Consider the following 16,306-nt stretch of genomic DNA (forward strand, 5'->3'; position numbering starts at 1 on the left):
AAAAAAGCATATATAGAATGTACCCAATTGATGATATAGACATTATACATCAGAACCGCTTCCCCTAATCATAAAGGCGAACAGCGTGACCCGTAATCATAGACTGATCTACTCATTTCATCTTATTCGTCAAGCTCAGACTCTCAAGACCCCCTCCATCCACTATGACGTTCTCCCTCGTCGAAGATGATAATATCCTACTACCCGGCACTGCCGGCGTGCGCAAACCCAGCCCTGGACCGGATAGCTCGTCGAATCTCGTTGACGGTGCAGGGTTAGGTATCAGGGCTCGGAATGCTTTGCGCACTGTGGATGCGCGCAGAATATCAATATCAGCTATGACTATCTTGATAGTAGAGTGATTCTACAGGATTTGGGTACTCATGAGTACTGAATGAAAGTAAAGCAACTCGGACTTACCCCTCTTGATGAATGTGTAAAACTCCCTATCGTGGTTTAACTGCCTTACTAGCTCTAACAAGTTCGGTATAGGTGGATCGCAGTTTGGCACTATAGTAATGAACAGGATGGGGTCAGCGTCAAGTGTTGACTTTACTTCAGAGGGGGATTACCCACCTGTATAATCCTGTTTGGAGATATCTATCAGGAAAGAGAATTCCCTTGCTGGGTCACTAGGGTCGAGCAAGGTGAATCGCATCATCAAGAGGTCGGCTACGATCAAAGAGAAGCAAAGGGCTATTAGCTATCGCCCCAAAACCGGCCAAACGTATCTCTCATTCCGCCATATCTCCGGATCCCCCCACCCACCGAGCGTTTGAAGGATTCTATAATCGGAACTCGAGATGGCCCAGGGCACTACAGCTTTCTACTGGATGACCGGCTTCGTAACACTAGAGACGAGCCCACTCACGCCGTATACCATCAACAGTAAATCCAATATTATCTTCCAACTCTACCAACTCCCTCTCATCCCTCTTCCGCATCTCGTTCAATCTAGCTTTCTGACGGTCCTTCTCCGTACGTTCCGTTGTCACTTCTTTGCGTATCGTGTTCAGCTCTGATTCCAGGGATGATGATTGGTCTTTCACTTTGTGCAGGGATGATTCTAGGTGGTTTAGCGAGGAAGTAAGGTCTGTCAATGTATGTCGCTCGGATTCGAGTGCTACAATTGATCGTGCAATGTCAGCTCAATATCGTCAATCAAGATTTATACACTATCCACTATCCACTACTTCGATGAGATGCTTTGATGGAGAAGTAGGAAGATAGACCCACTCGCTAGCATCTCCCCCTCCCTCTCTCGTTCATGATGTATCCTCCTCTCCATCTCTTCTCTCTCAGCCTTCAGGTCCCTCATCGAATTTACATGATCGGTCGCTCGAGCAGCTATCTCCGTTTTGGCTGCTAGTGTATAGTCGTCAATCTGTACACCGTGATCATTGTTTCAGCTAACAGAGAATTCACTGTGATAAAGGCAGCTGATATACTCACAGCAGTCAAGAAACCCTCTACATGCCTTTGAAATGGTTCCCACTGCAAGTCTATTTCTGGTGAGGTGTTGTTCGCGGAACTTTCATCTAGGATCGCCTGTAATGATACGGGCCTCGGTAAGTATGGTTGAGGTGGGGCGTGGTAGTTGGTTGGCGGCATGGTTGAGGTCTCTCCGTGTGATCTGTCGTTCTCATGTAAGTATATATGGATACCATATGATAGATGAATGTGGTGAGAGTAATGTTCATGTCACTGTTGCTCTTGGATCTATGTTTACCTTAATTTACATGTATTCGCGTGTTTGGTTCGGACGCGTGGTGAATATTTGGTCTGGTAATTTATTACATTTTATCCCAGTGGTGTCCAGACCTGGTTATGTCATACCTTGCAAAGTCAGTCGCGTCACGTTGAACTAACATCTACACTGTATATACACCAACCAACTTTAAATCTGTCAAAACCAAATCAACAACAAGGCATTAACAGAACAACAACAACCAACCACTGTCCACTGTCCATTGTCCACTTCTTCCACCACTACCCAATTGTTGACAGACATATATATCTTGTATCCTATCCCATCTTGATCATAGCATCAGATCGAAAGCCCACTGCCCATCCCATCCCATCCCGAACCCCTGCTTGAACCTTGGCAAGATGTTCTCACGCGTCTTGAAATCCACAAATCAACAACAAGCCCCTTCCCCCTCTTCCACCTCCTCATCCGACCAATCGTCCAAATCATCCTCCCGATCATCTCACATCAAATCACAATCCACCTCTTCAGGTATCGCTCAACCTTCTCCATCCAAGATCCCCGTATCAACCCAAAGTACAAGATCATCCTTCGTAAGCAGTAAAGAGAATATACCTACTCCACCACCTTCCTCAGGAGGACACGAGAAAGAACGATCCAACTATCTCTCTTTCTTGTTCTCACAATCGCAACAAGGGGCTCCTACCACCCCTGTCAAGGTTAACAAGACTTCCCCTGCACCTGTCGCTCCTCGGCCTGGTCAGGCTTACCACCCTCAATCTCATGGAGAAGCGGTCCAAGCGTCAAGAGGTCAATATGTCCCTGAGTCGGATGATGTCCATATGCAAACTATGAAGAATACCATCAACCCAGCAATGTTGAAGCAACTTTCCTCGATCCCACCTCCTGCTCAACACCAACAAGCTCAGCCTGTTAGGAGCGATGCTAGAGCTGGCGCTGCTCAGGGTCATCCTGCCAACCCTTACGCAATTCAACGAGGAGGCAACGCGTATAACGAGGATGTCCACATGAAGACTCAACGGTACGAGACTCAACATGATAAACCTAGAGGTCTCCAGCTCTGGGAGAGGGAGTTGATTGAATCTGCTGAAATGAAGAGGAAAGCCACTGTTGCTCAGATCTGTGAGTTGAACTTTACCACATTACCATTGCGACTGCGACTGATGCGAAATTACCCGCTCATCAGATTTCTTGGATTACTACTGTGAGTTGTGGAATGACGATCTGATGTACGGCGTCCCAGCTCATATCCCGTTTTCTTATAGTCGATCTCCTAGGATACATCGCTAATAGAAAGAAGCGTCTTGAGAACTTTAAAGCTGACACTGCTCAGCGAAGCGTACGTTCTGTCCTTTCACTACACCATCACTCTAAGATACTAACTATTTTTGGCTAGGTTTCTGGACCGGAATACCAAAAAGAGGTATCATCCTATAATGGTCGAGAGCGAGTCCTACTCCGAAAGCGAAGAACTAAGCTAAGAGTAGAGCAATTCCGAATCATCGCTCAAGTCGGTCAAGGAGGATATGGTTCCGTTTACTTGGCTAGAAAGGCGGACACGAACGAGGTGTGCGCTCTGAAGAAGATGAGGAAAGGAACTCTTGCCAAGATGGACGAAGTCAAACATGTTCTGGTCGAAAGGGATATTTTGACGGCGGTCAAGACCCCGTGGTTGGTCAGACTTTTGTATGCTTTCCAAGATTCGGAGCACGTTTATCTTGCTATGGTGAGTTGATTTCTCCGATTTCAGCTGATTGATTCCGGTAGAGTGTCATGAGCTGATGTAGATTGATACGTCCAGGAATACGTTCCAGGAGGTGATTTCAGAACTCTGCTTAACAACTCTGGTGTCCTCAAAGAAGAACATGCTAGATTCTACGCCGCAGAGATGTTCATGGGTGTAAATGAACTGCATAAATTGGGTTATATCCATAGAGATCTTAAGCCTGAGGTGAGTTGCCACTCATTTGCATGGGTCATCGAGGGGGACTGACGATCTCGACTTCGCAGAACTTCTTGGTTGACGGCACTGGTCATGTCAAACTTACCGATTTCGGTCTGGCCACTGGATCTTTGAACCCCGCCAAGATCGACCAGATGAAGCAGAAGGTGGGTTATGACCTCGCTCATACCAAACCATACCATATGCACGTGCTCACACTTTGTGACATTACAGCTCGACCAAGTCAAAGATGAAGAACTCGTCTTCCGATCGACCCTAGAACGACGAACGATCTACCGAAGCATCCGAATGGCCGAACCTCGATACGCCGATTCCGTAGTCGGATCACCAGATTACATGCCCCCTGAAGTCCTCCGAGGAAAGACATACACCTATTCAGCTGACTACTGGTCATTGGGTTGTATCCTCTTTGAGTTCCTCTGTGGGTTCCCACCCTTCTCCGGATCTACCCCTGAAGAAACTTGGGCGAACTTGAAGAATTGGACTAGAGTCCTTCGACGACCAGTGTACGATCGACCTGAAGATCTCATTTTCAATTTGACTGATACTGCTTGGGACGCTGTCACTCGATTGATCGCTAATCCAAAAGATCGAATCACGACCTTGGACGAAGTTCAATCTCTCCCTTTCTTCTCTTCACTCCCCTTTAAGAATCTCAGGTCAATCGACGCGCCCTTCGTACCGGTTTTGGATGGGGAGACGGACGTAGGATACTTTGACTCGTTCTCTAGTCCTGAGGATATGGCGAAGTACGCGGAGGTATTCAAGAAACAACGTGATGTCGAGGCGGTCGAGGAGAAGGGTATTGGAAATAGGAATAACTGGGTTGGGTTCACGTTTGGAAGGAACGCTAATGTGAGTGTCTGTCATTCCCACTTGTTCCCTTTCTTTCTGGTCTTACCACATAGGCTGACTAAAAATATCTCATCTTGCAGATCACACCCGCTCCAAGAGGTATCAAACCTGAGGGAGAAGCTCTTCAAACTATCTTCTAGGTTTATCGTGCATCCTTTGTACAGTACATCTATATTCCTGACCGATCTCATATAGACAAGTTCCTTGAGACCATTTGATACCCTATTTCTTTCCTTTTCTTTTCTCGAGTTACCTGATACATCAAAACGTCCTATTTTGACGGGTCATTCTTATCCTCCTTGTAACGATTGTGTGTGTATAGACTGGGTTTGATATTTGAATGGATATTTTTCGATGATCGTTTCGTCAATCGCAATGGCACCGTGGTCACCTGATCGGACGGTAATACAGTACGGCACTCGTGTCGTTTTCCGTTCCGATCTACACATCTCTAGTCCTGTATTGATATTGGCTCGCTTCAAAAAGACATACCGCACGTCACGGACATGCACGAGACAATGCCATTTTCCTTCTCAAGAGAGTGAGGAAATGCACTCTTGCGATGGATTGGCAACACATATATCATATAAGCTATATACAGTACAACCAATACCAATACCAGTAACCAAGCTCTACTCCACTCTACTGTTCTATACACCCGCCAAAGCCCTCCTCCAACTTTCACCCTCATTCATCAACACCCTCCCCGTCTCGCCAATCTCCATCCCCAGCGCGACCTTCCTTTCCTCGATACTCCTATACACCTCAATCCCACAAATCAACGCATGGGAGGAGAGGAGGCTGCTAAGTATAATGTTCAACTCCGAATTGGAAAGTAAGATATTATCTTCCACCCCCAATCCTCCTTCCGTGTTCAGAGCGATAGAAGAAGTATTCTCGAATATATTAAACGATCGAGATAGATTGTCGAAATCCCCCTTCAAGTTTCGCCAACTAATCTCATGGATCCCTTCGCGACGGATACAACGGACGAGGGAACATAACATCAATTTCTGTTGGATTGAACAGCCCCCGATGAATTTACTGACGGGAGATTGAGACATCGCTTGGAGGACTGACATCATTTCTTTGGCTGTGACTGGGTGGGGATGAACACCGACCCCATTGGTGCTTGAACCGGTTTGCTTGGCAGTAGACCCATTGACAGTCTTGGTATTGCTTGAACTCGAAGTCGAGGATAGACCACCTTCAAGGGCCACTTCGACGGCTCGTCTACATGCGTCTAACACTCTTCGCGCATCTCCGTTAGTTCCGGCCATTTTGGTAGCTGCCAAAGCTATCGCATCGGGTAACAAGACTTTTGGATCACCCGAAGGAGCCAAAGGGTGGGCAATGAGTCGTGATTGGATAATGGAAATTAGGGCGGCTCGATCGTATGGCTGGAATAGGATTGTCTGAAGGCCTGTGTGCGGTATCATCTGGTGTCAGCTGATTCTTCTTTACGTATATTGTGGTAAGGTGCTAGTCGTCATAGTAAGACACATTCTGCCCATGATGTACATGAGTGTCCGAGAGAAGACGGAATTTTAGTGGAGCAGCATAAACGTCGACCCACCTATTCTCGACTTGATCTTAGCCGCCAAATGTTGTGGCAAGTCCATTCGATTCGCCACTGCTATAACGAACAATTGCGAATCCCTCATGGTGGGCCAGTTGAAGAAGTTGTACACTACATCTTGTTTCGCAGTGAGCAGTTGATCGAGTTCGTCCATCAGTACGACGCTGGGATTGGCAGGTGGACGAATGGTCAGCATATTGTAACACACATTCTCGGTTTTCCTCTTCATCCTCACCCCGTTCTCATATATGACTCCTCCACTTTACTGATCCTATCAGCAGAGCAATACTCACAAAGTATGTCCCCTCGGTCCCCTAACTCCCTGTCCCCCTTTCCTCCCAAAATGATTCTCCAACCCCCTCAACGCTGTCTTGGTTGAACTCCCCTTAGACCCACTGATCGCCTCCCATAACACCGTATAAGCGTGTTGAGGCGAAGGGATCTTCAACCCGTTGATCTCGACGTATGAGAATGGTTGAAGCTCGCCATCTTCTGCTTTGCGTTTCAGCTCTTTCACCACAGCGTGGACGGTGGCTGTCTTGCCTGTTCCTGGGACGCCGGCGATGTCTAGTCGGGGAGCAGGATTAGCTTGTTTTGAACCTTCTGAGAGCGGAGAGGAAGGCAGGATAATCTATAGAGGATGGAAGTTCGCGAATGGAATAGCATCCAGATCGAGATGAATCACGGCAAAATAAACCGAGCCTCACATGGAGAAGAGACAGACATGATTACACAGGAAGAAATGAAAGCACACTGACACAAACATCCCCCTCCCCCACTCTCAACCCCATCTTCAACCTTCCCTAGCACGTCCAAAAACTCTTCCTCTCTACACGGTAAACTCTCAGGAGTAGACCCAACATGCAACAGCCTCAGAGCCCGCTCATACGGATCCACAGGAAGGTTCTCCAACGACTCGATCGAAGATGGTAAATTGTTTTTTGTGAGGGATTTAGGATGTGGTTTAGTCTTTCGTCGAGGGAGGTTCATAATCTTCCTTTTGTTTTTTTTCTGCTTTTTACGTGGTTTGAGAACTCCCGGTCTGGAACGTTTCCTTTTGCCTGGTATGAAACCTTCTTCCTCTTCCTCCTCTTCTGCTTCATCCTCCTCCTCTTCGTCCGACTCTCCCTCAACAGTCTCACCCTCAACTTCACTCCCTTCATCATCCCCGCTCTCCTCCTCATCCTCTTCGTCCGTATCATCCTTCATCCGTTGATCCAAGACGGGAACATCCCATATTCCCGTCTTCTTACCGCCCTCTCTCCACAGGTCGATATCGACCCTCCAGTTCTTACCACCTTTAGCGAACTTATCGAACGCCCGATGACACCAGTACACCCCCTGACGGATGTACGACCATCCTTTCACTTTCGATTTGGTCTCGGGGAATTGGTCTCGGTAGAATGCCTTGGAGTAGATAGGGATGGTTCGGAGGAGGTAGGGCAGAGGAAGGATGGAGGTGACTGGTCGGGAGGTGAGAGAGGCGGCTAGGAGGACTTCGTTCTGTATTTGGGCATGGAATTAGCATCTGTCTGTTTGCTTGGGAGTTGGAGTTGGTATGAGGGTGGAAGATATGACATAAGTGTCGCATTGTAGAGATGGGAGGACTTTCTCGTAGGGGACGACCGGTCCAACATGAGATAGAATTCATTTTATTACTCCAAGAGAATATAATGTGTCCGTTATGATGATAGGCGTCCTCCTGTTTTCGAAAGAAGAGAGAACCCCACACTCACCTCCTCAACATTAACATTCTTCATAACCCCCGGCAAATCCACCTTCCTAAACGCCCAATGAATCTCAGCCATCATCTTTGGTCCGTCTTCTTCCTCCTCATCTTCTCCATCCTCCTCTTCTTGTCCGCCATCATCATCGTTGTTTGGAGAAGAAGGCTCTTCCCAAAGCCCAATCAATATCCCCACCCCCTCATCCCCCCCTTCAACGCTAACCAGCACCCCATCCCCCACCGTGAACCGACTCTCCTCATCCCCCTTTCCAGCTTTGATCTTCTTACTGGATGGTCCACCGATTTTCAGGGGTGTAGATCCCACTCGTGAGATTATACGGCTGTAGGAGTTGTACCGTACCTTCCCAGCTTCATCAGGGTGTGAAGACGAGGAGGAAGAAGAGGGTAATGGTGCAGAAGTCCATGTGTAGGTCGTATTGGCCTGTTTGAGCGATGGGGTCGCCGATGGAGAGGGGGTAAAGATTGTTCCTCGCGTTGAACGACGGGGTGTAGATGAGGCGGGTATCGTCATTTTGCTTGGGGTGACTAACACTGCTCAGATCAGATTGGATGATGAGGAGTGATTAAGCCCATACGAGGATGTATAGCTATGTGGTGATAATAGTGGAAATATCGAAATATGTTGAAATCCGAACGAACGAACGGTTAAACGCGTAAACGCGTCTCCAAGTCGAGTTCAGTGGTTGCAACTCATACCTCCAACACACATCTGTGTCCATATCCTGCTATCGCCTGCTCATGCTTGCACGACCCTGGCAATAGGTATATCCATTCATTCAAGCATTCCATCGTATGCACATATCACAGCGATCGCAAAAAGGTATATAGTCAAAGCATTAAAAGACAGGGGATCAAACCTACGAGGGAAGAAGATAAGTGAGGAATTCAAAGCGTTATTTCAGATAGAGAATTAAGAGGACATAAGGGACATGATATAGACATTTCGTGTGACATTTGATAGAGGGAGGCAAGCCCATTTTGGAACTTATCGAGAACTGAAGCGAGCTCAGAGTGTACCATCTCTAGAATGACCGTTACCTTGAGCAGCTATCAAACGAAACCAATTGTCAGCGATCCGTTTTCAATCTTTACCTTTACACGAATTCCTCATCCAGAACGGATCGGAATTTGCTCACAGTACCCACCCAATCGTGCTTCAAGGACTTTCAAACTATCTTCCTTGGCCAACAATTCTTGTCGTTTCATTTGGATCTCCCTTTGGACCTTCAACTCGATCTCACGGAGTTTCTCCTCTTCCCTTCGGAGTTGTTCTTCCTTGAGTCGAACGGATTGGTTGGCCATGTCCTCGGGGAGGATTGAAGAGTCGCTGTGAGCATGGATAAAAAAGATCAGCATCTCTTTGTGATAGCATCTGAAGGTGGCGATATATCTGCTTTGACGGAGAGTAAACTCACGGATCATTACCACCAACAGATCTTGATAATTTCTCAGTTCTGTAATTCTCGTACAAGAAGTCGTGGGTGATCTCCTTGAGGTCGGTAAGGTGGGACCTGCAACACGTAGAATAGGAATGAGCATTGATTCGACTTGATTTTTCAGTACCAGGATATAAGACGATTCACACAACTGGTATGGTGTAGATAACACTTCATGACTCACATCAAAAGAGCACTTCTCAATCTCGAGAAATCCGAATGATCAGGATTATCAACCTCGACTATACCCCAGGGGTACCTTCTTCCCCTGATGGGTTCACCGTCAATCATAATTTCCTCCTCTGAACCGACAATGGCGAAGGGAAGTAAAGCCCTCAAAGACGAGTTGTCCGCGATGGTCTCCTCGTCATCCTCCTCGGCATCGTAGGGGAAGTTGTACACTGGGATATTGTAGTATTCGATATCTTCCATCACCTATGTGCGTGTCATTATCAGCATCATACTGTCCATATGACGTAGAAATGATACTCACCCTCTTCTTGAAAGCTCTCAACTCGGTGGGAGTCAGACTATCCGCCTTACCAATAACGGGAATGACGTTGACTCGGGGAGAAAGTCTTCTCATAAGCTCGATATCCATCTCTCGTAGCCTGAACGCATCATGTCAGTTATGGGTCTGTACAGGAAGAGGTAGCTGATATGAGGGATACTGTTCACTCACGCATGCCCGGTGGGAGGGATAAAGTATAATAAAGCGTGTACTCTGTTATCTCTGAATCTGGGATTACGTTTGATCCTTGATTCTTCAGCTAAGATGTCGTCGTATTGCCTTTCGAGGTAGGATGAGATCTCTTGGAATCTGACAATACACATAGGTCATTAGCGCACGAGCCCGTTCGACTTGACCTTCTCCAGTCACAAGACAAGGAATTGGCATGAAACTTCGGGTGATAGGATGATGAGTAGACACTTCTACGGTAAATGAGCTATGTACATAAAGATAGAATAACTCACGCATACTCATTATCAATCCCATCCCCAAACCCAGGGGTATCAACAACAGTCAAAGCGATCCTTACACCATCTTCCTCTAATTCAACATTAACAGGTTTAATCCTGATTGGTTCTTCGACGTTGGCAGCGGACGCAGCTTGTTGAACCAGGTTGGGATCCAAGCCCGAATGAGGGTTGGAAGGATCGACGAGCAAGTTGGCGGTCCTGTGTTCGAGCAGGACAGACTCGACGAGGGTGTTGACAAATGTGGTTCGACCTGTGCCGGATGCTCCTGTAATTCAACATGGTCATCAGCGCCAGGACAGATAGTTGCATGGTTGGAATTGTTACAGCGAAGCTTTGGAAGACGAGAGCGCAAGCGGTCTCATAGAGGGAGACAAAGGGAGGATCAATTGTCTCTTTTTTTCACTCTAGGTCCGTGCATCGTTCGATATCTCTCAATACACTCTCTAATACGACCGCAGTCCATGCAAAGTTGAGGATGACCACTCACCTACGACCATCAAGGTCAGTTGGACACCCTTCTTTGCCTGCTTTCTACCTCTTGAAGCTCTCGATGCCATTTTGATTTGGGTGTGAGGATTCTTTGGTCAAAGGAGTATAGATGAGGGTGTGAAGGTTGATGGAGTGTCTGGTCGACCCGATGGTTGTTCGATATGAAAGAGTGGATGTTGATAGTGATTTCGTCGGTCCGACCGTCCTGGTGCAGTGAAGGATGGCCTACTGCAGAGTGTGGTAACGTATGGTGTATGATAGGTATGATATGTATGATAGGTATGAGAGGGATATGGATATGGATATATGGTCGATTCTCTCTTCTATTCAGTTGAAACGCATCAACCTCACTTCACTGCTAGTAGACTGTTATTTTCCCCGCATTGACCTCCAGTTCATTGCCACGCGTCAAAGCAGGACTTTGGGATTTTACGTAACTTTGCCTGCTGCTTCCACGTGTCGTCGCGTGGTTTCATTCGTCGTTCTGGCTGTTTGCTGTTGCTGTTTGCTGTTGCTGTTTGCTGTTGCTGTCAATAGGAGAGTGATCATCATCATCGATCAGTCTTGTTTCACCTCAGTAGTTCGACAACAATTCTTGACCGTTCGGGCGTGGCTGAACATCCTCCAATATGTCACGCTCATCAACTCCGCCATTCCAGCTTCGACGACCCAATCTCGGGTCAGGCTTGAATCTAGCTTCGGGAGCAGGAGCAGGGTCGACCTCCACTTCTCGAGTGCCCACTCCTCTCGGTAGAGGGGTCATATCATTGGACGAGTGGGAGAGCAAAGCACCATTATCGGATGAACAGCTGCAGAGTATCAGTGTAGTGAAAGAGAAGTATGGCGAGAGACCATTACCAGAGAAGGTCAGTTGCATCGTAATGTTCGGGAATCCATGTGTAGCTGATCGTGGAATCTATAATAGTTCACAAGAGAAGATCAACCTCAACCTGGTCCATCACGCCCTACCACCCCTATAAGAAGTAGACTACCCTTACATCTTCACTCCCCCTCTGGTTCGCCTTCACGTTCCCGACCACCTTCTGTACCTGGTACGCCCCAGCCTACCTCTACCTTTCCCCAAAGCCAATTGAGTGTTCCAGACCCATTACATCCCACAACCATCAACACCCCTCAGCAATTCTTAGATCATTTCACGGCATTGACACTATCGACGGAACACGAGCAGGATAGTTTGTACAGGGATCACCTAGCTGAGATCATAGGTTTGAGGGAGAAATGCGATGCTCTGATCGAGTTGTTGGAGAATGGCGAAGTGGAGGTGGAAGAGATGTTAAAGGCTTTGGCGTATGTTGAGGAGCGGAGTGAGAGTCTCAGAGGAGCATGTGAGGACCTACTGGAAGAACAGGTCAGTTGTGTTATCATCCCTCAACTTGGATCGACCTCCGATGGTTTAAGCTGATATCTTGAACTTGATAGACGCACCTCCTCACACATACTTCTCAACTCGCTCACCGATTAACGTTCTTCACTTTCCTTGAAGTCGCGCAAAAGATGCTGAACAACCCTGGGAATAAACTGGTTTTGTCACCTGATTTCTTGCCTATGGTGAAGAGGTTGGATGAGTGTTTAGGTTACTTAGGTGAACATGTGGGTTACATTTATCTGACTTCAGCTGTAAGGAGATCTTGAACTTACCCAGCTGACCAATACCACTTGGATGCGTAGCGCGATTTCAAGGATGCCGAATTGTACTTGATAAGGTATCAGCAGTGCATGTCTAGAAGTATGACATTGATCAAGTTGTACTTTGTCAGCGTGGTAAAAGCCTTAGGTCAGGAAATCGCTAAGCGACTGAGTGATAAAGTGAGTTTTCTTAACATTGCATCCACAAGTTCAGTCGGAGCTGCAGACATGATGGGCCTTGATTTTGTTTATGCTTGTGCTCATCGACGCATCTGATTATAGGGAATATCTGAAAATGCTGCTCAGGCATTACTGTATACCAAATTCATCTCCCTTTCTCAACCGTTACGACCCCTCTTAGCAGAGTTAGAAGCAAGAGTGTCCTCGAATCCAGACGAGTTGACACCGTTGTTGAGCGAATGTCATGCCGCTTGGATAAGCACTAGACAATCACTGATGGGTGGTAAAGTAATGAGTGAAGTTACTGGAATGGATCCCAGTGGTAGTGATTTGGTTGATCTTGTGAGTGCGCCTGGCTCCGAGGATGGCAATTTATGCACATCCTTCCAAGCTGATGCCGAGCGTCTGCCACTTCTCTCAATAGACTCGATCAGGTTGCAGCTATCTCAAACAAACGTGTCTGGATGAATTCAACCTGTTCAAACATTTCTTCCTTTCCGGTGAATCAGTATTATAGTAAGTGATTCCCCTCATCAAGGCCCCTCGGTGGCAATACTAATACATATTGTAGCGGATACCTCGAAACTCTCTGCGACTACCTATACGACCATCTTCGACCTCGTATCCTACACGAACCGTCTCTACAGGTCTTGTGTGGGGTATGTACAGTTTTACAAGCATTGATGGTACAAGATATATCCGAAGAAGAAGATCCAGACGAAGTATTGTATTCACCATCCTCTACACCCGGTGGGCAATCACCCTATGGGGTGAGGGACGGAGACGATTATTTCGGCTCCAGACCCAAATTGGCTCGACAAGGCTCATCTCAATCCATATCAATGAGTATGGGTCGACCCTCGATACTGAGAAGACAATCTTCCTACGCGAGTATATCACGCCACAACTCTTATTCCTATACTCCCAATTCTGTCCGCGGCCCGACTGCGCCAAAGAAGAAGAGGAAGCCTTTGGGTAGATTACATATTGAATTGCTTTTGAAGATGGTCCTGCAGGATGCGCAGACGAGGTTGGTATTTAGGGCTCAGGCGTTGTTGAGTAATGATGTGGAGTACTATGTGCCGAAGGAAGGGGATTTGGAATATCCTGAGAAATTGGGTGGTGGTGAGTGAATGATTTGTCTTCTATCTCAGTCAGAACAAGTCTCATTGCGGTTTCTGGAATGGGTATGACCGATACCGCCACTCCAAAGCAATCTATCATGTATACTTCAGCAACGAACGAGATATGCTGACGCTTGTGCTCACACTACAGGCTCAGCGAATGGAAAGCTCGTTCAACGTACCAAAGCACTCTCGTTAGATAAGGAAGATGACGATGAACCGTCCTTCTTGACTCTACCGCCACCAGAAGCTCAGGAAAGCTGGTATCCATCTCTGAGAGTTACACTTTGGATCCTGTCGTGTCTTTACACATATGTGGATGTGAGTGTAGTCCCCTGTCTATATCTTCTGATCTTACCACTTGACCATGATCTGACAAGAGCATGATTGGTGTAGACCGCGGTATTCGAAGATCTAGCACAAGAAGCGATTCCAGTCTGTCGAAAGTCTCTCTCGTCAGCTGCGGACTTATTAAGCGCGAAAAAGGATAAGTCGATAGATGGGAAATTGTTCTTGGTTAGGCATCTGTTGATATTGAAGGAGATGACTGCTGGTCTGGGGCTGGAGAGCGGAAGGTATAAGAGAAGGGATTGGAGTAATCTTGGTGGTGAGCTATTCTCCAGCGAATTTTATGTCTTATACGTCGCTGTTCAATCTCACTTGAGGAGCAAAAGCTAAGCTGATGGAACGTCATGTAGACTTCTTGAAATCGCTTTTGGACAATGCGGGTACCTTTTTGGGTTACCAGAGGGGGTCAATCGTAAAAGCTGAATTTGCCCCTGATGCAAGGACGGTGAGTGGGAATTGCTACAGTCTGATCCAACCTACTTCTGTCATACAATAAGACCTCGAACGAGAGGTTATATCTCTGTCATTTCCGATCAGACACCGAGAATCATCAAGCAATATCAAGCTGATCTTGAGAATGCAATGCGACAGGACGTGGACCGTACACTGAAAATAGCATGTGAAGACCTCATATCACTTGTCGTACACAAATCGACCCTACCACTCAAGAACTTCTTGGACAAGTGTACCCTGTACCTGACAAAATCAGCTTCAACGAGAGGATCGATCTCACACACTTTGTTATCTGGTTCTACCGCTGGAGGGAACGTATCTGATCTGTCTGGCCAAGAATTCTCGAACCCCGCTCAAGTAAAGTTGGTGCATGAGGAATTCAAAACCTTATTAAATAACGAATTCAAGGCGTGGAAAGATGAGTTAAGGAGGTATTTGGAGGATGAAGAAACTGTTCAGGTATTGATACCGCCTGCTCAGGTGAGTTGTCTCCTTTATCCTTGCTGGAACCAAGTCACCCCCCGTTATCTGAGCATATGTTTGCCATACGCACTCCTTTACATAGAGTAGGACTGTCGCAGAAGAAGGAGAAGAGGAGTTAGCTGATATTTGGATGTTCACTTGCAGAACGCAATTGTAGATTCCTATAGGCAGTTCCACGATCTGATCAGAGCAGAGTACGATTTCTCAACGGCTGCTGGGATTATGACGCCGTCGGGGGTGATGACTTTGTTACAGGGTATACCTTAGACCTCATGCAATCATTGTACAAAGGATACGCCAATGGATTGACCATCCCCTGTAGACATCTCTCCTGATTGTCTGTACTGTAGTCGACTGGATATTCATATCTCCAGAGCGTCCATTCATACGAACACTCAGTACAGTATCAGGAACAGACAGGAGCAGCAGAAAGTTCCAAGCAGACAGTGGGATTAACAAGCCAGCCAAGCAATAGTTGATTATACAGCATCACCGGACTGAACATCACAAGATGATCTCGAAATCGTTATCCTCCCGTGTATCCTCAATCCTATGATCCTCCCTGTTACTGACCCCTCTGACCCATGCCATCTCAACCGCCAGCTCTGACCTAGCCGGAGGGGCAGACGACTCGAAACGAGGCCTGAATGTGACGAAGATCAACTACAGTATTCCCCCACATAGCAAGATCAAGATTATACTCTCTGACATCATGGGTATACACGAAAATGAGCCCATCTCTGGATCTGAGGACTTGTCGTTGGGGTTCAATTTTGATAATTTAGATGACAGTAAGATTGTTGATGGGAGATGGGTCCAGCAGAATTTCAAGTGGTTGATCTATGATCCCGGGATTGGGGCCGACGGGTTGGCGGATGAGGGTTTGAGGTTCGAGATGAATGTAAGTTGATTAGATGTGAAGGCGGAACAGACGGTTATATCCCATAACGATACGTTAGTGCTCGTTCCAAGCGTCGTTCACGAACCGTAGCACAGTAACACATACTTTCAAGCTGGATACGACTGAACCATACGTCCATCCCGTGGACGACAAGGGAGAGACATGGGATCAGATCGTAAATGGGGCGAACATCATTTGTCCGACGGGTGAATGCGTCTATAAGGGGGAAGGAGGTTGTGGGGAGACGCAGATTCCTAAATGGGATCAGAGATTGTTGGAGGATTGGAAAGGTCTTGTTTGAGGGGGAGAGTAGGCGGTAGAGTAAAATGTGGGCAATAAAGAATGGCACATCAGCTCTGAATATCCTGGTGTCTTCTAAAGAACCCCTTTT

The 16,306-nt window shown here is 47.0% G+C and overlaps 6 protein-coding genes across 6 annotated transcripts; 3 read left to right on the forward strand and 3 right to left on the reverse strand.

Annotated features, from left to right (window-relative positions):
• Positions 1–112: 112 nt before the first annotated feature.
• On the reverse strand, positions 113–1,611 carry I302_107663 (uncharacterized protein; the record flags this gene model as incomplete). The annotated part of the gene is made up of 6 exons (XM_019193208.1): positions 113–306; positions 421–510; positions 577–672; positions 872–1,123; positions 1,237–1,384; positions 1,453–1,611. The coding sequence occupies 6 exons, from the start codon at positions 1,609–1,611 to the stop codon at positions 113–115; spliced, it is 939 nt and encodes a 312-aa protein (XP_019044685.1).
• A 498-nt stretch (positions 1,612–2,109) lies between these two features.
• I302_107664 (uncharacterized protein) lies at positions 2,110–4,687 on the forward strand (the record flags this gene model as incomplete). Its single annotated transcript, XM_019193207.1, has 8 exons — positions 2,110–2,851; positions 2,916–2,933; positions 2,995–3,068; positions 3,126–3,455; positions 3,531–3,680; positions 3,740–3,838; positions 3,906–4,547; positions 4,628–4,687. 8 exons carry the CDS (start codon positions 2,110–2,112, stop codon positions 4,685–4,687), a joined length of 2,115 nt encoding a protein of 704 aa, XP_019044684.1.
• A 510-nt stretch (positions 4,688–5,197) lies between these two features.
• I302_107665 (uncharacterized protein) lies at positions 5,198–8,384 on the reverse strand (the record flags this gene model as incomplete). Its single annotated transcript, XM_019193206.1, has 5 exons — positions 5,198–5,970; positions 6,124–6,290; positions 6,420–6,693; positions 6,885–7,629; positions 7,863–8,384. The coding sequence occupies 5 exons, from the start codon at positions 8,382–8,384 to the stop codon at positions 5,198–5,200; spliced, it is 2,481 nt and encodes an 826-aa protein (XP_019044683.1).
• Positions 8,385–8,879: 495 nt separating this feature from the next.
• On the reverse strand, positions 8,880–10,847 carry I302_107666 (uncharacterized protein; the record flags this gene model as incomplete). The annotated part of the gene is made up of 8 exons (XM_019193205.2): positions 8,880–8,920; positions 9,019–9,200; positions 9,289–9,384; positions 9,494–9,744; positions 9,803–9,920; positions 9,992–10,129; positions 10,285–10,555; positions 10,778–10,847. The coding sequence occupies 8 exons, from the start codon at positions 10,845–10,847 to the stop codon at positions 8,880–8,882; spliced, it is 1,167 nt and encodes a 388-aa protein (XP_019044682.2).
• A 561-nt stretch (positions 10,848–11,408) lies between these two features.
• I302_107667 (uncharacterized protein) lies at positions 11,409–15,281 on the forward strand (the record flags this gene model as incomplete). Its single annotated transcript, XM_065870513.1, has 12 exons — positions 11,409–11,645; positions 11,705–12,148; positions 12,220–12,390; positions 12,469–12,606; positions 12,709–12,948; positions 13,031–13,122; positions 13,178–13,731; positions 13,882–14,051; positions 14,127–14,337; positions 14,429–14,523; positions 14,670–15,011; positions 15,159–15,281. The coding sequence occupies 12 exons, from the start codon at positions 11,409–11,411 to the stop codon at positions 15,279–15,281; spliced, it is 2,817 nt and encodes a 938-aa protein (XP_065726585.1).
• A 445-nt stretch (positions 15,282–15,726) lies between these two features.
• I302_107668 (uncharacterized protein) lies at positions 15,727–16,216 on the forward strand (the record flags this gene model as incomplete). Its single annotated transcript, XM_019193203.1, has 2 exons — positions 15,727–15,915; positions 15,974–16,216. The coding sequence occupies 2 exons, from the start codon at positions 15,727–15,729 to the stop codon at positions 16,214–16,216; spliced, it is 432 nt and encodes a 143-aa protein (XP_019044680.1).
• Positions 16,217–16,306: the final 90 nt, after the last annotated feature.

The sequence above is a fragment of the Kwoniella bestiolae genome, chromosome 6 (assembly GCF_000512585.2).
Source record: "Kwoniella bestiolae CBS 10118 chromosome 6, complete sequence".
NCBI lineage: Eukaryota > Fungi > Basidiomycota > Tremellomycetes > Tremellales > Cryptococcaceae > Kwoniella > Kwoniella bestiolae.